This window comes from Gymnoscopelus braueri, assembly GCF_963280865.1.
Source record: "Gymnoscopelus braueri genome assembly, chromosome: 6".
In the NCBI taxonomy this organism is placed as follows: domain Eukaryota; kingdom Metazoa; phylum Chordata; class Actinopteri; order Myctophiformes; family Myctophidae; genus Gymnoscopelus; species Gymnoscopelus braueri.
Window position 1 is genome coordinate 24,967,186 of NC_137607.1, and position 23,389 is coordinate 24,990,574.

The 23,389-nt window shown below is 42.1% G+C and overlaps 1 protein-coding gene across 10 annotated transcripts in view; it reads right to left on the reverse strand.

The window, feature by feature from the left end:
• The window catches only part of dock7 (dedicator of cytokinesis 7), a 67,491-nt gene that overhangs the window by 8,078 nt on the left and 36,024 nt on the right, over positions 1-23,389 (reverse strand). For 2 of the 10 annotated variants that reach the window (XM_080431678.1, XM_080431675.1), the window contains 22 exons: positions 17,490-17,579; positions 15,207-15,302; positions 14,891-15,031; positions 14,694-14,807; positions 13,997-14,164; positions 13,109-13,248; positions 12,390-12,559; positions 10,709-10,887; positions 10,358-10,540; positions 9,124-9,262; positions 8,027-8,123; positions 6,875-6,892; positions 5,306-5,380; positions 4,833-4,929; positions 4,465-4,599; positions 3,785-3,937; positions 3,492-3,650; positions 3,139-3,239; positions 2,763-2,955; positions 2,520-2,663; positions 2,178-2,309; positions 1,061-1,075 (listed from right to left, as the gene is read on the reverse strand). In XM_080431678.1, coding sequence (XP_080287804.1) covers positions 1,061-1,075; positions 2,178-2,309; positions 2,520-2,663; positions 2,763-2,955; positions 3,139-3,239; positions 3,492-3,650; positions 3,785-3,937; positions 4,465-4,599; positions 4,833-4,929; positions 5,306-5,380; positions 6,875-6,892; positions 8,027-8,123; positions 9,124-9,262; positions 10,358-10,540; positions 10,709-10,887; positions 12,390-12,559; positions 13,109-13,248; positions 13,997-14,164; positions 14,694-14,807; positions 14,891-15,031; positions 15,207-15,302; positions 17,490-17,579 — 2,739 coding nt within the window. The remainder of the gene's footprint in view (positions 1-1,060; positions 1,076-2,177; positions 2,310-2,519; positions 2,664-2,762; positions 2,956-3,138; positions 3,240-3,491; positions 3,651-3,784; positions 3,938-4,464; positions 4,600-4,832; positions 4,930-5,305; positions 5,381-6,874; positions 6,893-8,026; positions 8,124-9,123; positions 9,263-10,357; positions 10,541-10,708; positions 10,888-12,389; positions 12,560-13,108; positions 13,249-13,996; positions 14,165-14,693; positions 14,808-14,890; positions 15,032-15,206; positions 15,303-17,489; positions 17,580-23,389) is intronic. The other 8 variants (XM_080431683.1, XM_080431679.1, XM_080431684.1 and 5 more) reach the window with 4 other exon arrangements.

A 23,389-nucleotide genomic window follows, 5' to 3' on the forward strand; every position in this document is an offset into this window, starting at 1 on the left:
AGAGGCAAGTATTTACTTTGTAGAGTTTTATTATTACTACAAAAACCACTTAACGCCTATTTTATACTTGGTCTATGCGAAAATGGCCGATTGTGGGCATGTAGATAGGCTATTTTTGGAAGAAATGTGAATGCAGGACTTTACCTTGCAACAGAGTACCTCTACATTGTGGTACAGCTACTTATTAAGACCTGGAACGCATCTGTGTCACTTCAAATTTCTTTGGCTATTCAAAAATAGCAGATATACAAGCTCATGGTGCGGCACCGAGTGCCGCACCATGAGCTTGTAGATCTGCTATTTTTTGAAAAATTGTGAAAAAATATATTTTTTATTTTTTTCAAAATGTTAGGATTTAAGGTCCTTACACACCGGGGCGATTTTTTTCATGCGAATAATACGTTTTTTTTAAAAACCTTATTAAGTCAATGCAAGCTTCCACACCAGTTTTGCGGAGCGAAAAAAGCGTCTTTTAATTATTCGGAACGAGTCCGAATTTTGCGTATATTCGCATATTCGCCGGTGTGTAACCGCCTTAAGAAAACATTTTTATAATCTGCCTCAGGTCTTAATGGGTTAAGTAATTGTTAAGACAATCAGAGTACTTCTTCCCACCACTGGATGTGTTATGAAGAGATGTGTCAGCGTGCCCAGTGAATGACAGTGGTCTGACCGACGTGCAGAATGATGGAGAATATGACGAGGTGGGCGGGGTGCAGGTGATGCATTCAACCATAACATTTTGTCATTAGTGTCACACGCTGGCTTCCCATGCAACCGCCTGCCAACACGGTCATGTTAAAGACAAGCTGCTCCTCCACAGTACGAGTAGGAAGAACAGAAGGAAGTGGAAGAGGAGGGGGGGCTGCCAGTACGTGGCAGTAAGTAAGGGTCCCAGGGGGGAGCAGACAAGTCAGCATTGTCTGCAGATGTTAATGGATCGGATGTACAGTATGTAACACAGCAAAGAGAGCAACAAGACGCCCACGCGGGTAGCGATTAAAAGATGAGAGTAAACGATAATGATAATAGTAGAGGGGACCAAGCAGGAACCACCTACCTCCCAGCCAGTACTCTGTGTGACAAAGAGAACACAGGACATGTAAACAACCCCACACACACACACACACACACACTGTGTAACGTTACATCCAGGAGAACCCGGTCTCCATGGAATGAAACCAGATTACTCCGATTTCTTAATTATACGAAGAGTCATGAATCTTGTTCTCCTGATTCATGATCAATTTGAGCTCTTAAACGGGTAAAAACTGGGAAAACTGTAACCTGGGGCCAAAAAGTGTAACTTTACTTTGTCAATACTTCACAGTCACCGGCAATCCAAGAGACACACCTCAATTCCCACATGCACTCAACATTGCACATTTACTTTCATTCTAATATCATGTCCCTTACACAGTAAAAATGGCAACTCATATTGACATGTAAATCTGTGTTAAGAGCACTGTATGGATTCAATCCATACATTCCAGGGAGATTCCCATTGCATTTGGTTCACCAGTGGCATCACAATTATGGTATGTGAGCTATTTTTGAAGCAATGCAAAATACTCTAAATACTCAACAAAAGTTACAACTTTGATTGAGTATTTAGGACCAATGTTGAACTTAAAATTGTAACTCTCATAGATCAGTAATGTATGATCTCAGATAGTTTTGTCCCATTTCAATAATACCAATTCCTAACGGACCACAACCTCAAATACATGTCTGTGTCAAAGCGTGCTTCTGTCAATTCTGGTTGACAATTAACTCATTCAGTGCCACATGACGTCTAAGACGTCATGGCCTGAAGCGCCGTGAGCGCCACGTGACGTCTAAGACGTCATAAAAAATAAAAAAAAGTTCAGAACCAAAGATATGAGGATTTGAAGATTTGCTGCTCCATTCACTTCTTGTTTAACTTCTTACTGAAAAAGGCTGTATCTCGGCTCCTGAGCACTTTTTTTTTACAATGAATTTTGGCTGTGGCACTCAGAACCAAACTGCCATAAATAAGAATGGCACTGAATGAGTTAAGACACTAATTTAAGTGCATATAGGGAGAAAAATCGTGTTTTTGTTCTTGCATGAATCCAGAGGTCTGCTGGAGTTTATGAAGAGAGAGAAAGAGGAAAAAAGACAACATACTGTATACACACTGTGTGTGGATTTACCTGGTGGACGATTTTGGCAAAGGCTTCCTGTAGTTTACCATGTATGTTTGCTAGCTTCTTAGCATCTCTGTTGGCTTCATGGATAGGAATCAGTACCTTGTACACCTCATTCACTGCCTCGTACATGCCGGCCTGGGACCAAATAGGACAAAGTGGGATTTGGTAGTTTAATGAGAAGACGAGGCTGTTCTCTATAATGTAAGCCATTTGGAGCTTCCAATCTCTCCAGAACATTTGATTCTGTGAATTACTTACAGAATCACTTGTACAGTAAGTACAGTATATTTGTTTATAATTCATGCAAGAAATACAAATATAAAAGAAATAAACAATATGTCTCACCATAGAGAAAGAGTGAGCACCCTGCTCCAGGAGTCCTACTAGGCCAGCCTCTGTGAAGTACTTCCCAGAACAGATGCCCTCCTCGTCTGGGGAAACCACGTCATCGGAGACCGCCGACTCTTCCAGCACATTGGACGAAATGTTCTGGAACACACATTTGCAAAGATAGACGATTGTTCACAAGGTCTGACGTCGGCAACAACACTACGGCTTCCATTGAGTTGACTATAATATTGCCTTTACCTGGAAGGTGACACAGCCAACGGGGAGGTACTTCCGGTCCTCCAGCATGCTGAGGTATTCCGCCACCAGGGCGGCGCTGTGCACCAGACACTGGGCAGCCTCGGCATGGTTGGTCCTCTCCGAGTGTTTCCCAGCCATGTTCTGGAGCCATGTCAACCGCAGGTCTGGGGAAGTCTGGTAACCCTTGGCAATCCTGGGACACAAACACACACACATGCACACATTAAATACAGGACCCAAGCACATCTTTTACACACATTCAACGTACATGCACATGTGCAGTACACACAACATGGTTATGCTAGTTTAAGACTAATGGGTTTCCAGGGTGTGTGTGTGTGTGTGTGTGTGTGTGTGTGTGTGTGCACGTTCCTACCGGTACATGAGGTCTATGAGCATCTCAGGGTCTTCTTGATGCTCCTTCATCTTCACTGTGTCCGACAGGATCATGTGGAGGTTGAACACAAGATCCTGCACCTGAGAACGCAAAAGAGACCATTGTGTTTAAAAAGTACACTGGTGAACACAAGCGTTTAGCTGGAACGCACTGCAATATATACTATGACCTTGTGATTTCCTATTTTCAATTTTGTGAAACTTTGTAAAATGTGTGCGACATTTTCTTTACATTTTTGAACGTGCCCAAAATAGCCGTCTGCCAGGTTGAAAGTGGTTAAATGACGTAATCACATTAATCAATCAATCAATCCCTACGGTCTCCATCTGTACCTGATCAGGGAAGGTAGTCTCCCGCAGCTCCAGGTCTTCCTCACCGTAGGTGAGGATGGTCTTGAGGGAGCGACGCAAGAACTCCTCGTTGAAGTTCTGCGACGTCCCCACCAGCGAGGACAGGGACATGGTCACCTGCATCTTCACCCTGGCAAAGTTCTGGAGAAGCGACCACGCGCACACACACACACACACACACACAGAAAAACAAAAAGGAGAGTGTGTGAAGAGAGTGACAAGTAGATGGGTCCCGACTCACTCTTTTTAAAGTTCTGAACAAGGGTTGTACTCACATTGCCGATCTCAAAGTTTTGCCTCATGAGGAGGTAAAGGGAGGCGCTGGCGTGCGCTCTGATGGTCCCGATGCTACTGCTGCAGTTCCTCAGGAGACGCAGACACAGGTCAGCACACTGCTCCGTCTCCTCCTCAAACAGCAGCTCAGGGAACTGGACACGCATACCAAGACGCAGCAAATACACAAAAACATACATATTATATATCGTTGCTGTCGGGCAGAAATCTTATCTTTTTGTGTTTTTTTTTCATAGATTAATGGTGATGGAAAGCCATATAAATGGCATTCATGTTTAAACTAATACTGTACAAGTAGAAGAGCTAACTAAATCTATGGATGGATTAATGGTATTTTTAGCACACACGCACGTGCGCATGCACACACGCACTATTTGCCCTCAAAATGCATGCAAACGGACTTGTTTTCCTTTTCATTGCAATTGTGTCTTATTTGTTTGTATTGTCCTTTGTGTTAATGGCACAATAAGATACCAGGGTTGTGGCTCTTTCGGAGCAGGAACTTTGGGAGGGGGGGGGGGGGGTGGGAGGGGTAACATACACTGTTTTTGGATGCTTTTTGTTATTGACCTGTATGTGAAAATATAAAATAAAGAAACAAATGCATGCAAACGAAAGAGAATGAAAGGGTTTGGTAACAGTGAGTGCAGTGTGGTCTGACCTTAGACACCAGTGCCCTCTGTGTAGCGAAGCAGTGCTGCAGGTAGAGGGCGCTCTGGTTGCAGGCCATGCTGTGGAGGAGCACCTTCAGCACGCCTCCCAGGATGCTCTCCTTGGACTCTGTCACCGAAACCGTCTGGACACACGGACACACACACACACCCAGTTAAAAGGCATGATCATGGACAAACACGCATAACAAAGTTCCCACCTGCCATGTACGTGTTTGCACTATTGTATCCTTGAGAATAAGACTCAGAGTGTGTGTGTGTGTGTGTGTGTGTGTGTGTGTGTGTGTGTGTGTGTGTGTGTGTGTGTGTGTGTGTGTGTGTGTGTGTGTGTGTGTGTGTGTGTGGTTGTGCTGCATACCTGTACAATTATTTCTAAAGTGTCGAGAATGATGAGGTTGGCCTCTGTTGCCAGGTTCCCATCAATAAGTGCTTCATGCTCCAACTCTGCTCTGGTCCTGAGAAACAAACAGGAGGTGAGTGTCTGATTTTCTACAGAACGGGCAACCATCTCCCTATCGGTGACTGTTTACCCTTGAATGTCACAATGGCCTTAGAACCAGCACATTCAAGCCATTGCTCACGGGCAGGAGCATCTCTGTGAGCAATGTGTAATTTTTTTTTAAAATAAAAGCTAATATGAGTGAGTTTTAGTACCACTGCTGTCACGTAAAAACCTACATTTATTTCTATTTATAAACAGGAGTTTATGTATTCCTTTATGTACAGTACCAAGACATATTTCAGATGTTTTTTTACTCCATTCATTAGTGATGAGAGATTTTCATTGGACAGCAGTTGTTTTTTTTACTGTTCATGTGGAGTTTTACACACCTAACCTCCTCCTGGGCTCGTGCCTTGTTGTGTAGCAAGATGCTCTCTCTTAACCTGCATGGCTCAGTCCTCAACCTTTTCAAAACGGTTCAAAACAAGCCACAGCAACAATGCACGTTGATGCACATTCCTTAGCTTCAGAGAGAAGCTAATCCCAAACCCATCACTTCGCTTACCAGGCGGTTAAGAAGCAGAGTGCACAAGGGGTTAACGACACTCACGGTTTCAAGGTTAAAAGGGAGGCGCTAATGGAGGATGTCACTTTTGCAAAGGTGCATTTGGACAAAGCGACCATTTCCTTGCTATGGGTTACACACCGGGGACAACCATTTTAGACCTAAAATAGTCTCTTTTTGTTCTTTTAATTTTTTAAAGGTCTTAAAAAAAAAACTTTGGGTCATTTTATTGTCTACTCAGGCTTTTGAGAGCCCCCAGACCGTTTTTAAGTTGCTTGATTCAGTATTTAGATATTTGATATTCATTTTGTCAGACACGCCCCCTTCCTATACAAACCCATTATAACTTCAAACTCTATTTTTAACATGTTAAATTCATCAAAAACACCCGTCCTTGCTTCTGGTGACTCACCCTGCCCTAATACGCGAGGGGGCCGTGTTTTTTCGATTACCTTTTTTTTTTTTATATATATTGAATTTCTTTCATTTTCCAATTTAAAATAAATAAATAAATGAAAAAAGTAATCGAAAAAACACGGCCCCCTCGCGTATTAGGAGGGCAGGGTGAGTCACCAGAACCAAAGACGGGTGTTTTTGATGAATTTAACATGTTAAAAATGGAGTTTGAAGTTATAATGGGTTTGTATAGGAAGGGGGCGTGTCTGATAAAATGAATATCAAATATCTAAATACTGAATCAAGCAACTTAAAAACGGTCTGGGGGGCTGACAAAAGCCTGAGTAGACGATAAAATGACAAAAAAGTTTTTTTGTGAAATATCCCTTTAAAATGGTAAAGTTCTAAGGTATGGCATACCAGGGAGTGGCTGGTAAATAATATGCATTGGACTGTCTTACCGAGGAAACGCATATTAGCATGAATCTATGATAAACAGCTTCCACCTACTATACTATCCCCTGCCTCAGCTACAGCAGCACACCAAGACCCCCACAATGAGAAGCACACTGGTTAAAAAGCACAACAGACCCACTGCAACCAGAGAAGCCCTGAGACAAGCACTGTTACCACCAGGGAGGGAAGGGAGGGTCAAAACCAGGCCCGGGGATTCTCTAATGGTGCAGTCAGGTGCATGTGTGAAATCGGGAGGTCAAACAGGGAAGAAATGACACCGTCTCCATGAGCTCTTCCAAGTAGCTAAAGCACTCACGCTGGCTCCCGAGTCGGGAGCTTGATGCCCTAGTTCCCCGACAAGTTTGGAGCCAGCATGAGCGGTTTTGTGCGTGGGAAGTATGCTGTTGACAACTTTGATTCATTTCATGCTTGTGGTGACGATTTCCCGACTCCCCGCATGCAGGCGAACGCACCATAAACTGGGGACATGAAGCAGGAGGGAACTGAATGCAGCACACTGCAGATGTGGATCATACAATACCTGACTGATCTGTGGCTCCTATGTGCACACACAGCAACATGAGAGAACACATGGGAGGAGTGAGTCAACACAACAAACAGGCCCGATTTACAAAGGAACAGAAATAGACTCCCTTTTAAAACGGTATAAACTTTAGTGAAACAAAAAAAAAAGGGGGCAATATTGTAACTCTTCTAAATATAAATAAATTAGATGTTTTGAGGCAGAACGACATTTTTGTACTGTATGTTTCATTGTAAAACCAGCTTAAGAGGAGGAAATATTATGATAAAGCGATGAATGGGCACGATACCTACATGAGATAGAATGATACTGCTGGATGAATGTTAGTGTATTTTAGTGCATTGTTGCATATGAGGAGTTTACAATGCGAGCATGGGTCTCCTCCGATACAGATTAAGTCACTAAACGCTTCTTTTCACCTGACAGTGAGGAGTGTCACCGTGAGGATGCGATACGTCTGGAGGAACACGCTATCATTCATAGTTCCGCACCCCACTGACCAGGTGCCTTGTAGAAGTAGCAGCGACAGAAATCACCCTCCCCTGCCAGCTTCCCACCCATGTTCGTTGGAGTGCCCGTCCAGGCCGGATACACCACAGAGGATATAAATCCTTAGTCTCCATCAGAGGCATCATAAAAAACTAGATAGTGGCAAAAAAAAGTGACCACTTAAGCCTGATTTTGAAATCAGGCTTATAAAATAGCCAATCTACAAGCTCACAACACATTGCAATGTGATGAGCTTGTAGATCGGTTATTTTTCTTTCCTTTTTTTTGCCTGTAATGATAAGCCCAAAATAGGGATGCCAGTTTTAAAGTGATGCAGAAAGAAACAAGTGTCTATAAGTGTCCATCTAAATTCAGATTAATCTGCAAAAAAACATTCAGAGGTGGAGATAATATGATAATATGATGAGAATAAAATACCGGATTTTTTTAAATTAAATGCAAAAGTTAGGGACAACCCTCTAGCCTCAGGAACTCTACCCCTGTGCCACCCGGACACCCTGACCTTTTTTAATTATTGTTACAAAGTAAGCTGCTTAAATGTCCTGTTTCAGTCATGCTTCAGTCAGTGTTCAGTCACGTTTAAATCAAAATACACAGTGTGATTAGACTATCCTCAGTGGCTGTTTTGTTTTGACATACTTGTCCATCTTTTCACTGTTCTGTCTCCAGTGGGTCATGTCCTTCCTCCAGCGCAGGTTCTCCTGACTGCCGAACGCACTGCCAGAGGGACTCCTCTCTGCAGGTTGGGAGAGATTTCAATTCAACGCTTGTGCTTTCATGTACATAATCTGAGTGTATGCATACATACTGTGTGCATGACATGTGGGAGTGAATCGTGTTCTAGGTCTGAGTTTATATTTGTCAGTCTGTGTGTTTGCATTTGTCTGTGTTTGCAATGTATGTGTGCATGTACACATCTGACATTTCCGTATAGATAGAAAGGGAGTATTCTTTGGTCCCCGGGGAAGGGGACATAGCTTTTACTGATATCTATTTTCTGTATTTATGCGCAACACCTTGAACAACAAAGTATACTGTAAATTAAGGCTTAAAGGACCACTTCAACCATTTTCAACCTATCATCATCATTATAATTGGTCACTTTAAATAAATAAATACAACTTCTGTCATATCGGTCTGTGACTCAGAGGAGGGCTGTGGACAGTTCCGAAACCTGCCTACAAGTGACATCATCGGTAGGCAGGTTTGGTCATTTCAAACAAGATTTTAAACTTTTGTATTTATTTACTTAATGCAAGAGGAGCAGTGTCTTCTACTTCATGCTAACTTTCCAGGAAGAGAGGCTGTAGTTTCTATTAGCTTGGAATCCCCATTGATGATGATGTCATTATTAGGCACTGTCCATAGCCCATCAATGAGATGCAAACTGAGTCAATAGAACTTGTGGCATCTTCTAGTGAGCATTGGTGAGGATATGAAGATAATGTTGAAAATGGGTAAAGTGCTCCTTTAAGTGGTTATAATCAGACTAATGGATTATAATAAATTATATACAGTTTTTATTTGTTATTTATATGATTATGTATACAATGTTATTATATACTATTACCGGTATATATTAAAAAAGTGATTGATAGAATAATCGCTAAGAAAATAATTGATGTGTGTGTGTGTGTGTGTGTGTGTGTGTGTGTGTGTGTGTGTGTGTGTGTGTGTGTGTGTGTGTGTGTGTGTGTGTGTGTGTGTGTGTGTGTCCGTGTGTGTGTGTGTCTCACCCAGCTGTCCTCCTCGGCTGCGTCGGACCATCTCCTGCCTGGCCCCGATGCTTCCAAGGATGGCCTCCTCCAGCTTGGCCTTCATGTCCTTGGACTTCTTGAAGGTCAGACTGTTCATGCGCTCAAACGCCTTCTTCCCCTGCATGGTGAACACAACATGGGCCTTTGTTTCCGCGAGGCAACAGAGGATGAACGGACGAACAGAGAAAACAGCAGCGAGCCAGGTTAATATCACAGCACAGCACAGCACACGGCAAGGCAAAGCAGGTTAGTTACACTGTAAAATCCTGTGTGTTCATTTAACTCTGAGACTGTACACATGGAACTGTGCAGTCTCAGGGTAACACAGGTGTTCCATTTGTACACTCTTAGTTCTTAACACATTGCCTGCGAGAATTATTTCAGATTTTTTGCAGTTTTATGCCAGAGATTTTTCATTGAGAAAAAAAAGTACTCAGGAGCCGAGATACAGAATTTTTTAGTTTTAAGTTAACAAGGAAGTGGATAGGAGTCTAGATCTTCGAAAAATCATATCTCCTTGGTCTTTGGGTCAAAATAAAAAATAATAATAATAAAGAAAAAAAAAAAGTTTAGATTCTTTTTTTTTTGGAAAGATCAAGTTAACTTGATCTTGGCAATCAATGTGTTAATAGGTTCTGAGGATTTTATGGTGTAGCACATAAATGTGCAAAACGGAGCAGAGAGAACCTACAGCATAGCAGCAACAGGAGAACCCAATTCATAGCAGCAAAAGGAACTAATAGAATGCAAGAAAACATGTAGCGTGGCATAGAAGAGATTGTGATACATGTAAAAGGGAGAGATTAAGGTAGGCTCTAATCCAGGAAATGGAAATAGCATTGGAGATATAAACGTATATGGTGTAGGAGGTATCTCAACAAATCGCTTCCCCACCACAAGAAAACAGCAAACAACTGAATATGAACAGAATGTAGTGTAAATATTGTATGGAAGGTATCTCTCCACAAATCCAAAACTCTTAGATTGAAAAGGTCACTTTGGCATCGTTGAATAATACATGATACATGAATGTAAGTTAATGCAACCGTATCAAGGGTAATTTGATTTCTAGACTGTGCTACTGCACTGGTCCTAGTAAAGTCTAAGAACCACCAGTATTCAATCAATCAATCAATCAATCAACAGATCTTTATCTGTGAAGTCTACCGCTGAAGTTCTTCAAAAGACAATTGAAAAAGGCTGTGGATGTTACCTTGTACTCAAAGCACGAAACACACAGGTAGAGGAGATCGAGCAGGCGGTTCAGCTGGGACACGGACAGGTCTGTGAACCACTTCTGCAGGACCATCTCATCAGCATTCTTCAGCACCCACAGCAGGCAGATCAACAGGCTGCGACTAGACTCTGCTGAGAAGGTACCATGTTGGCGACTTGCCTGGGGAGGACAACAACAGTGGGGGGCAGGGTTAAAGAAAGAGATGGGGAGAGAGAGAGAGAGAGAAGAGGTCTGATAAGGTTGGATACAGCGTAACATATGCCCTGCATCTCCTGTTCTTGTCTCCCTCCACCATCTTCCCTCTATACAGCCCAAACAGGAAGTTACCTGCGGGTTCAGTACGAAGCTGCTCGGTCGGGACATCGGGGGGACAGTGGAGGTGCCGGCTATCGCCATGGCGACGGTCTGGCTGATCATGCTGTTGGTGTCCCCTTCCGCCTCCTCCCCGTTGCCCCCGGCAGCTGCCCCCTGCGGACCACCAGGCCGACCCCACTGGTTATGATGGTCTGTTGGAAGGAGTGCAAAATTGTTTCATTTTAGTTTTTCCCTTTCTTCCTGATGCCCGATATATATTGGCCTACTGCATCGTGTCATGCACTAATTCACAAGCTCACGAAGTGACACATCGTGAGCTTGTAGATCTGCTATTTTCGGTGCGCGACACCCATGGGCAACCAAGTATAAATCAAGCTTAAGGGAGGCTTGGGTAAGGCAAATGTACTAGTCTCTTAGGTTAAGGAACCCATTCAATCCGGGAACACATCTGTCATTTTAGATTTCTTTGGCTATTCAAAAATAGCAGATATACAAGCTCCGAGTGCAGCGTTATGAGCTTGTAGATGTGCTATTTTTCTTTTATCGTGAAGATTTGTGCAAATCCTTGAATATATATATATTTTTAAGCGAACGTTTGTAACTCAAATCTTTGCTTCTGGGGGTCCGTGGAACAAAATGTTTTACAAATGTTTGCTTTAAAATATATATATATATTCAAAGATTTGTACAAATGTTCATGATTTTTCTAAAATAGCAGATCTACAAGCTCATAGCGCGGCACTCTGTGCCGCGCTATGAGCTTGTACATCTGCTATTTTTGAATAGCCAAAGAAATCTAAAATGACAAGAGATGCGTTCCCGGATTGAATGGGTTAAAGGAAACAAAAGTTATGAATTAGCCTGAGGCCATTTCAGGTCGGCAGAACATTATGTCACAGAGCAACGGCCTTGGCATATAGAACCTTTTGATAACCTTTTGGTTCCCAAACGACAAGCTATGTACAGAAGGTACAGTACAGTTGCGATTATTTACATTGCTCAAGGTATTTTGCATTGTTGCATCATCATGTTTCAATCCTAGGCATGCAACGATTCACTCAACTCACGATAACATTCTAATCACGATACTAGGTTCACGATACGATTTGTCACCATTTTATTAACACAAAATTAGTTTCTAGACAATTTTTTTTTATTTCTCTTAATACAGTATTAATATATACAGTATATTTACTTATATATAAGTATATATACTTATATACAGTACACAAATACAGTATTTTCTCTTTTTTTTTTACAAAACTGTTTTCTCTTATCCTCTTTTCAATACAGTAGCAAATGACTGAAAACTCTTTTATCAATTCTCTAACAAAGATCCTGTATTTCTTTTCTGCTGTTTGAATCGCGATATTTTTTTTTACTAAATCGATTTAAATTGTCACCAGTTTGAATCAATTTTAATCTATTTACGATAAATCGTTACATGCCTATTCAATCCATCTCAATAAGAACCAATGAAACCACTGGTTTATTTATTCATAACCTACAAGCACAAAATATTCGTCTCTGTTGGGTGGAAACCTTACATGTCCAAAACAGTTTAGAGCTTGCAGATCTGCTTTTTGTGTGACACTGCAGTATGATCACGTAGGGCATTAATTCACGAAAAAAAACACTCAAAAGTTAAAATATGGAGAGGTTTCTGCCCGACAGCAATGATATCCGAGCCCACCTGTGAAGTCATGGAGCTGTGGCAGAGATTCCATGACGATGCCAATGAGTGGCAGGTAGAGTGTGGCGACTCGGGCCTTGACCTCAGGGTCTGCATAGCGCGGGTCTGAGTCATGACTGGACAGAAGGTTATGGACCACACTCACCACCTTCTTATGCAGCCCAAACATCCTAGAACAGAGAGCAAGAATGACAGGGAGATATGCAAGAGAGGGAATTAGCCTTTATCAAGAAATAAAAACGTCAAGATTTCTTTTTTTAAAAGAGAAGGAAATAGCTATAACTCACTAAGTCACCCAATGCATAAACACTCACAAGTCAACATGCACACACATCTGATCAATATACAGTGCTGGTCCCTCATTGGCCCGGCCTTTATGTGCATGACAACCAGTTTAACCCATTAAGACCTGAGGCGATTCTTAAAGATTATTTTAAAAAATCTAAATCCTAACAGTTTTTTGAAAAAAAGATATAAAATATTTTTTTCACGATTTTTCAAAAATAGCAGATATACAAGCTCGTAGCTTGTAGATCTGCTATTTTTGAATAGCCAAGGAAATCTTAAAATGACACAGATGGGTTCCCGGTCTCAATGGGTTAATGGAACAAGGTTCTAGAACACACACACACACACACACACACACACACACACACACACACACACACACAGTTAACGCAAAGATGGCCTGTAAGTACGCAGAATCAAAGTATACCAACCCGTCATTGTCTGGGTCCAGTATCACAGCCAACTCAGCCAGTACCAGGCCGGCCAGGTAGTGTTGTTCTCTGAAGGGGACAGACAGCTCAAACATGTTGGCTATCTTCTGGTCCTGGACGTGGGTGGAGAATCCAGAACTCTGCATGTGAAGCATGGAGAGAAATGAAGACAATGCACATGTGATTTGTTTTTATTTGTTTTTGTGATCAATACAACTGAAAATGATTTTTCACAGCTCATAATACTTTAGCACTCAGCTGATGGTTGTACACCAATCACAGCTCACCTCACGCTAGCACATTAGCACAACATTGATGCTCTGTTCACAAACTGCACACTCAGTGCACTTGCTATCCATAGCTACAGATTGCACAGGGAAGCCATGCCGTTATTAGTTCCCGTCTTGTTTTCTGTGATCACTACAACTGAAAATGACTTTCGTAGTATTATTTGTTCAGTCCTAATACAGTAATATTTGTTCAATATATGAGGCAGATGACTATTCAAAAAAAGGAAGATCTTTGAAAAGATAAGGGCAAGTCACACCTATAATGATAACTAAAAAGAAAACTATAAACAATAATGATGTGAGCTTCCACACTGATCAACGAAAACATTCCGTTTGGAACGTGAGGGGTGTGTTGAACGTTACATGACGTCATGTCAATTTAGCTGGATTTTGATTGGCTGTCAGTGTTTCAATCATTCATCAAATCGCTCTGAAAGTGTTCCAAATGATAACGTTGACCAATGTTATAGTTGTGGAGTGGAGTCTGCCGTCTACTTGAGTTAGAATGATATTTTTTTAAAGATATAGTTATCATTAGTTAACATTCTCGGTGTGGGTGGTTTGACTTTGTATGTGTCTTTCTTTGTGTCTATCTGACCTGTGAAGTAGCTGAAGAGACAGAGGGAGACGGCGAGGCCGGTGGTGTGAGCAGACTACAGGGCAGGTTAAGAGTGACGTAGTGCTCATGGCTGCAGACGATCCTCAAGAAGTCCAGCCTCAAAGACTCCAGCGTTGGGTTCTGCAGGGCGTAAAGCTTTGTGGACACCTGGAGATGAGCAGAAACGGAGAGGATTGCATTAGACATGGCTACACACCCATCAGGTCGAATACAAGAGGAAAAGGAACGACTGTACACAAAAACTACATGAGAATTTGAAGGAAAAAAGGAATTGGGAGTTATCCCCGCCAGACCGAAGGAGATTGTGCGTGCATGTGTGTGTCTGTCCACAGCTATTCAATTCCTGAATATCTTTCAAACAGGTCAACGACAACCATGTGATTTATTTTAAATATACAGGGATCCACGTATCTCCATATTTAGTCAATCCGTTGTATGGTAGTGGGTATCGCACTGGGTACTCTGACAACGGAAACACGTATTCCATAAACAGGAGTAGTTTGTAAGGTACTGCATCAGACAGTGTTAATAGTTTAAGTATCATTATTGTGGTGTGCCTTATGGCACAGATTTTTGTTGCTCCATTGTGCGCACCTTTCTAGTCTGTTTTGATTTTGAAGGCAAACGCCTGTACTTTTTTTATATAAAATGTGTGTGTGTGTGTGTAATTTCCTACCTGTTTCCAGTATGTCTTGATAAGGGTGAAGACAAAGCCCCTGTCCATGACTGACAGCAAGTCATTGAGAAAGAAAGCCAGACTAGTGTTGAGCCTCTCCACCAATTCCAGATCCTGTTCAGACCAACAACACAAGATTAGGAATCAAGTCATTGTTTTTTATATGGGACGGATTGCTGGATTCTGCCGTTAGTTACCTTCTGGAAACGAGAGACAATGTCCCCAGCGATGGTGCTGACCAGCGCAGTGATGTCGTCCATGAAGCGTTCGGGGAAACGGTTCTTCCTGGGAGACTCTAGTCGCTCGGCAAAGTACAGGTGTTGGATGATGCTTTTCACCTAAGGTCAGGGAGTTGAACACTTATTTTCAAACCAGGACATAACCTTAACTTGTTTACACACAGCACATATTTTAACCAGTTACATTTTGTTCAGAGGTAGCAAGAAATGCTAAAATAAAAATAATGATTTTGTTCAAATTTGACATGTACGCTGCAGTAGTCTTGTTTCATACCATGAGTTCAAAGAAGAACCAGGCCTGCTGGAGAGCACCCTCCCTGACACTGCCACTGCTCACCACCCACTGGAGAGCCAACTCCTCGTGGAAGAGCTGGTGGAGATGGAAGGAGGCAGGAAGGCAAAGAGAGTGGAAAAGAGAAAAATGTGAGGCACAGTGTCAAAAGTATAGCCGACCACCTCATCCAGTGGATCTTCATTATATTTACATAAAGCTACTGATTATGCATTTTAGGGGTTTCAAAATGTATTACCTTTACATGACATACAGTACTATTATGCTGCGTTCCTCCACATACCAGTCCCTGCACCGCACCGCCTGCTTGTGCCATCATTTCCATACACAAGGACCCGGGCCAAAGTGGGCTCAGTGGGGCCGAAAGGGTCCGAAAAGGGTGCCAATTTTGGCCACACTCCCAGAGAAGTCTGAGGCAGGCCAAACAGGGCCAAACCGGTGACATGTAACGCTGCTTGCTACTGATTGGCTGTGGGAATTATGTTTCGGAAGACAAAAGTGAAGACTGTATTTCTCTCCCCCAGGACTTCAGAACATGTATATAGTTTGCTGTGATTTTGGTTTTTATGTGTACATATATTGTACACTGAATTGTCTGTGATTTGCACTCAATGTGCTGTGATTTGTTTACATCTGTTGTTAACACATTGTGTGCCAGAGGTTTATTAAAATAAAGGTACGTTCAGTGCCAGCATATCATCCATCCACTTACGTTGATATGTTTCGTGCTGTAGAAGCCCAGACGAGGAAGTGCATGTAAATAAAGCGTGCGTGTGAGACGGCGGAGGGTCCCGACTAACGCCTGGAACAATAATATTTCTAACGCAATCCTCCATTGCAGAGCAATCGCCGATCGAAAACGGCTCACTTCCACCACGTTAAAAAGAAATGGAGATATTAAGCTTTTAGTCAAGGAGTTAACATTGGAGCGGCCGACCGGAAGGATTTTTGACATGGATCCACATCCGGCCTCTCCTTCTCAGAGACTCCTTGGATGATCCCAAAGTTTCGTTAGAGCGCCCCATGTGGGCCCCAAAAAAACGGTCCGGACCGTTTATGGCGCATGGATTCTCAAAAACGGTCCGGACCGTTTATGGCACTCAATGTGTTAATAAACCGTTTTATTAACCTTTGGTTCCATCTTTACACTCTGGCTTTACAGACCTGTAAGGGTCCATTTGATTTGCACGGATAGCTGGAGTACTGCCTGCACAGGTGATTTGCATTGGTGTACAGGACAACTGGCCACTTACATTACATTGTTAGGCAAGAAACAACAAATGTACTTAGATTACAAAGGAGTGTCAATGTCTGCTCTGCATAGCTGTGGATTTGAGAGGGGGTAGGCCTACTATATTGTGCTAAGGAAAAGGGCGATATTTTGGATGCTGGGCCGTGTGAGGCTGTGAGAGGCCATAAGGTGCGGTGTGGTGCTGGGATGCGATGTGGAAACGCAGCATAGACATAGAGTAATAGTCATAAGCAGAGCTCTATGGTTTCATGATTAAACTAGCTTACTACTACATGTCAAATTAGATACACCCCTCTGCGAACTGTGTAAAATTGACCTAAAAGACAGGTGTCAAACCCAAATTAACTCCCATCAAACCCCAATTACCAACAATGCTAATCAATTAATTTTGATTAGCAACTAAAATATTTGTATCTATCTATCTTGATCTATTCAATCTATGAACAAAAACAATAAAAGAAAAGAAAAATCCAGTAGTGCTCCTGTGTCTCGCAAAACTGAAAAGGGTGTCTTGGTTAAAGAAAAAGTGAGGTTTCACAAACACAACGACATCTATAAGGATTAAAGTTAGTGATACAAACTTAAATCATACACACAAGATTCACATTTATGTGCAACTCTCATATCACTTTAAAGACATGATGAAAATGCACTCGTCTCTCTCGACAAATAAAGATTATATAGAATATATTAACCCCTACAGTGAAACAGTCATAGATCATTGATATGGTGAAGCAAGAGTGCATTTTTCTTCATTCCTTTGAAGTTTTATGGACTGATAAATTGCACCCGATTTTGGGTATGCATTCTCATCACAGCCAACCCGTATACATTCAGAACAAGAGGCAGAACAGAGACATTCGGCATCCGACAAGACTCGACAACCACCACATACGACATTGACCGATTCAGAGGCACACATCCACAGACAAAACAAAGGGAGGAGGCAAGAACAAGATGGGGGTCAAGGTCGAGGGGTTGGCTCCTCCCCCCCCTGTGCAAATTGGCTCTACCTTTTTGGTGGGCAACCGTCCTGTTAAAGTTTGCAAGAAACTGGCGCTCTCGGTGTGCGAAGACATGCGATTGCCACAGCGCTCCATGGCCTATGGATGGGATGAATGGAACGATGACAAACAAGGTTAGTGGAGGAGCAACAGGAGAGTGGGGTTGCACCTCCTTCTCCTCCTCCTGACACACACACACACACACACACACACACACACACACACACACACACACACACACACACACACACACACACACACACACACACACACACACACACACACACACACACACACACACACACACACACACACACACACACACACACACACACACGCATATGCACTCACACAACAAGCTTGCGATCCGTACATGTTTATCACACATGAACACACAGAACAATTAGACAGGACAGGGGCACAGCTTAAAATTTATTTATACTTCATCATACAACAAGCTCACAACACGTCACGTTGTGAGCTTGTAGACTATCTATTATTGGCAATTGACACCATTGTACGATGGAGTATAAATTAAGCTTTCCTGCTAGAGTTAACCCCATAATGTGTACATCCTCACTAATGGGAGTCCGGTAAAATTAAAACATGACTAGCCATGCAAAGTGTGGCATAAATGGCTGCACAGGGCCTGCAGAGATCAAATCTGGGATGTTTGCTTTTACCTGATGGCATCCATTCACTGTCATTCTGCATCCCGCTTATTAGCGGATTACTTAATTAAAATAGGAATACAAAATGACAAAGTAAAAGGAGAGCTAATGAGGAGAGCCATGTTACTGGGTAGTTTACAACTGCTCGATCCTTGACAAAAGGCACACTATGTACATGTGCTGTCAATGCAGGAGCATTTATTTATTTATAACATCAAATAAAAACTCAGCTGCAGAAGAAAGCTGTATTTATATAATGTTTACAAAATGCATTGAAAATGTATTAATATTATTAAACTGTGGACAATAGTGAATGTTCTTCTAAGTCATGGCTTGACATGACAACCTAAAACTCAACCCGAAATGACAAAAGACATCACGTTATGAATATTGACAATTAAAGACAAAACCATATGGAGACACACACACACACACACACACACACACACACACACACACACACACACACACACACACACACACACACACACACACACACACACACACACACACACACACACACACACACACACACACACACACACACACACACACACACACACACACACACACAGAGAGTTCTATGGTTAGTGAGTTCTATGGTTAGATCCACACATCATGCTCCAGCCACTGTGAGTTCTATGGTTAGTCGGGGGTCATGCAGGGATGAAAGTGGAGAGTATGGGGTTAAAAACAAGAGGCAGATATGCTGTATATAATATATACAGTATCTGTTGGTAGTAGAAGAAGGAAAGAGAAGAGCTGAAATAAAAGCTAACGCTTCAGGCCTCTCCACTGCCAATGGAAGACTAGATGTGACACTATGCTGTTCTCCCCACTGCTCAGAAAATGCTCTTGATTAAGCCTTCTCTCTATAGGCTTTGCTACTATAAGCCATCGTTGCAGAATGTCAAATGGTTTACAGGGAAGTTTAAATGTGGAGAGCAAAGTCAACTATAGGGAATGTACTGTATTTCATCATTTGTGACCATGACTTCACTGTGGATTGAAAAGGGACTCTAGAATTAGGATTTTATACTAAATCCAGCACCCCAACAGAAAGATAGATGTTGGAATTAGGGGTGCAACAGTTGATATGACATGAACTTGCAGATCTTGCTATTTCAGCAATTGTTTAGGATACCATTATACAACAAAGTATAAAATATGGCTTAAGTGGTTAATCATACTAATCGATTTAGTCGATTACTAAAAGAAGATACAATTTGTTTGTGTCGTATCCTTGAAAAACACTTCTCGGTTACTCAATTAATCAAAAGAATAATAGCTAAGAAAATAATTAGGGTACACTAAACAAGAAGGGATAAAAGGGATGATAGACGAAACACTAAAGATGGCAGTTGAAGGTTGATGGAGACGGCTGTGACTCCCATGTGAGGGGTGTGGAATCATGGGAGAGGGGTGGAGGTGTTGTGGGTAAGGGTTTCACAGGACTGTGATATTTTCAAGTTATGGTCTTGTTCATTTTTGCTTTTGCAGTGCACCAGGCACTCGTTCCATGCAGGTCAGAGGCAAGGGGTTTTATAAGACGTTACCAAGTTATAATTCTTTTTTTTCCCGCAGGTTTCAGTGTTTGACATTTTATTATCTCCAATGCTTTGCTGCCGTGATATTTGTTAAACAAATAAAGTGAACCTTTACTATTTTGAAGAAACAGCGTATTTACTAGGTATGTAGCAACTATACAGGGAATATGTAAATTATTAAGACAGTAGCTTTTGACTAGTACAAATAGATGATGTCATTATTAAGTGAGCCTCCATGTGGAATTACTGCCTTTGGAAAATATATTAAAAAAACATACCTAAAAGGTCCCAAATTATCTGAAATATAGAATTGCTTCCTTCTCCCACTGACCAAATTCACATGGCATCCATCTTTTTTCCACCCTGAGTCACTGTGTAAAACGTAAAAAGTCACTGTGTAAAACGTGATAAGTAATGATGTATCGGTGCGTTCACACTTTTTTTTTTTTTCTCGCTCCCCATTCATTTTCTAAGGAGCAGGCAAAATTGCAGGGCAAAGGAACTTCTGATTGGAATCAGCGCTGGGGGAAGCGTGAAGAAGCATTAAAAAAATGTTGGTCCTGCTCAACTATGAGAAGCGTCTTTAGCAGGGCAACAACCAATCACCACGTAGCAACCGTTTACACATTGAGTGACATTCGACAACACTTCAGATGGACTACTGAATACAGTTGCAAATATTAATTACAAAGTTTTAGCCAATAAGTTATAAGTGTGAAATTAATCAAAATTGAGCAACTACATGGTCTATATCTTGACTAAAATGTTCATCGAATTTACAAATTAGCTGTCGAAAATGGACAGCGAGTCTCTGTGTATCTCCTGCCTGCCTGTGAACAGTCCTGTCCAGGACAACTGCTGCAATGACAGCAGGACCTCTGCTAGGAAAGGGCCCGGCCTGGACGCAACTCCCCTATGGCCATATTTATTCATAGGTCTGCATTTAAGAGAATACAAACATGTACCTACAGCATGAACAAACAAAACCAAAGTTTTGTGCTGATAAACTACTATTGTTAATGTCATACTTTCCCCAATGTTGATTTGACACAGCCTACAGCTGCCGACTGTCACCTCTATATTTTATATGTATGTAATATAATTACATGGTGTTAGCTATATTAATCATGGAGTTGTATGTTTGCATTCTCTTAAATTCAGACCTATTAATAGCCTATGTCACCGTCAGTTAGGGAGTCGTGATCCAGACAGGTCAAGGAAGCAGCCATCCCCAGCAGCAGTGCCGAGAGGCGGGCAGGAGGAACACAGAGGCTTGATGTCTGTCTATTACAGCTCACACAATCTTGATGGATTACACACCTAAAACTGCTAGCTTAAAACTTTGTGATCAAAATGTGGTACTTTCCATACAGGAGAGTATTCGTGTCAGATAGATTTCTGTCAATCTCAAGTGCATGTGCGACATGCCCACCGTCATGCTATGCCCACAGGCGTCATGCGTTTGAGCGATGCACGCGGCGTGACGCTCAGCATGTGTAAGTAAACGCACCGTAAGAGTTAAATGGTCGCCATATGAATATGGTCTGTTGAGGTCAGACAGTCTATTAACCCATTAAAACCGGGAAAGCATCTGTATAACCGCTTTAACCATTATTTTATACTTTGGCTATAAAATAGCAGATACTATACAAGCTCTGCTATTTTTGGAAAATCGTGAAAATGTTTGCAAATCTTTGAATATGTATATATTTTTAAAGCAAACATTTTTAACTCAAATATTTGCTTCTGGAGGTCCCTGGAACATAATATTTTGAGATGGGGGTCCGCGGCCAAATACATATAACTTTGGGGGTCCTTTACATTGAAAAGTTTGAGCACCACTGATATAGCAACAGAAGACTTTTCAGAAAATGGTTAGGATTTAGAAAACGTTTGTAGAATCGGCCTCAGGTCTTAATGGGTTAAGCTGGCATGGCGCAATAACCAAAAAGTGTGCAGACCAAAAGTGAAAAGCATCACAGCGTGTCTCCAATGGTGAACGGTGAAGCAGGGTGAGTTATTTCTGCAGTGAGACTGAAGGGGGAGGACGGGGGCGTTTGTTAAACCACCTGCATGGTTTCTGGAGCCGACCCAGGGCTGGATCCCCATGGGGCGCTCTTACAGCCCATGGTGTGCACCCACGAGTTGGAGCGGTCTAGGCCCTAGGGGTGCCCGAGGTCAAAGGGCACAGGACAGGCAGGAGGCAAGGGAACACGCGAGCAGCACAGGGGTGGAAGGAAGGAGGCAAGGAACAGTAACAGGTTAAGTAGGACTGCAGGAAGAGACACCAAGGGGCCCAAACAAAGGTTAGCCATCAGTTTATTAAAAAGCTCCAGTAATTATCACACAGTGGGGATAAGTTGATTTTCAGGCAGAGCAAGCCAAAAAGCAACACTCCGTCAGAGACGATAGAAGGCGGCTTTAGTTGAGAAGTAGCAGAGAAGGCAACATTCGTCATACAAGGGGTAGCATCCATCACAGTTACAGTACATGTTAACAAGGGCACAATGTGACTCACTCATCACTACCGTAAATTTCGGACTATAAGCCGTGACTTTTTCCCCATTTTTCGACCCTGCGGCTTATATAACGGTGCGGCTTATCTATGGATTTTTACAGCTAACGGCCACTAGGGGACCTCCTAAATCTATGGATTTTACACCCGCGGCTTATAGTCCAGTGCGGCTTATATATGTACAAATCATTCAATTTAGCTGCTGCGGCTTATATTCAGGTGCGGCTTATAGTGCGAAAATTACGGTACTCAAATACTTTTGGGGTCACACTCAAAGTGGCAAACACATTCTAATAACCAAAATATATAACAAATGAAACTTGAACTAAAATAACCGGACAAAATTAAGAGATAAGTGGATATGAAGAGGTCAGTAAGAATAGCATATCCTGTATTTTTATTACTTAATCATGTGATCATGTGTTAGAAGTGTGTGTGTGTGAGTGAGTGAGTGAGTGAGTGAGTGAGTGAGTGAGTGAGTGAGTGAGTGAGTGAGTGAGTGAGTGAGTGAGTGAGTGAGTGAGTGAGTGAGTGAGTGAGTGAGTGAGTGAGTGAGTGAGTGCGTGCGTGTGAGTGAGTGAGTGTGTGTGTGTGTGTGTGTGTGTGTGTCCAGGTATACATGTGTCAGGTTGCTGTTACAGGGGTTAGAGAGATAAGATGTCCTATCTGATGTTTGCCTGTTGGCTATATGGTTTTACATGTCACATAGTTGACTGTGGACATTCAGGTCATCGTTTTTTGCCCAAAATCCACAGGTGCTCTGTTAGTTTATCGCGTATCTGTTCAAAAGTGAAATATATATACATCTGATTTCTATCAATGGAAGTTCAACTGGCTTAATGGCTGCATGAGTGCATGGCTAGAATTTTCAGTCTGGGTTACCATTACATTGTCTTCTGGCAATAACAACATTAACATAGCAGCATATCTCTCTAATTCAAGACAGTTCTTGTGTTTGAGTGCCTCTCTGAAGTCCTGACACAAGTATAACTGTCTGTACCCCAAAAGTATTCAAAGACAAACAACTCAAAATGCTATTATGCGGTATTAAACCAAATGAACACTAGCGTATTCTCAGGTGAACATTCTGCAAAAATAGCATTATCTACAAGCTTGTAGATCGGCTATTTTCGGTAAAGAGATTTGGTATAGATGGGGGTAAAAAGGAGGGGGCCT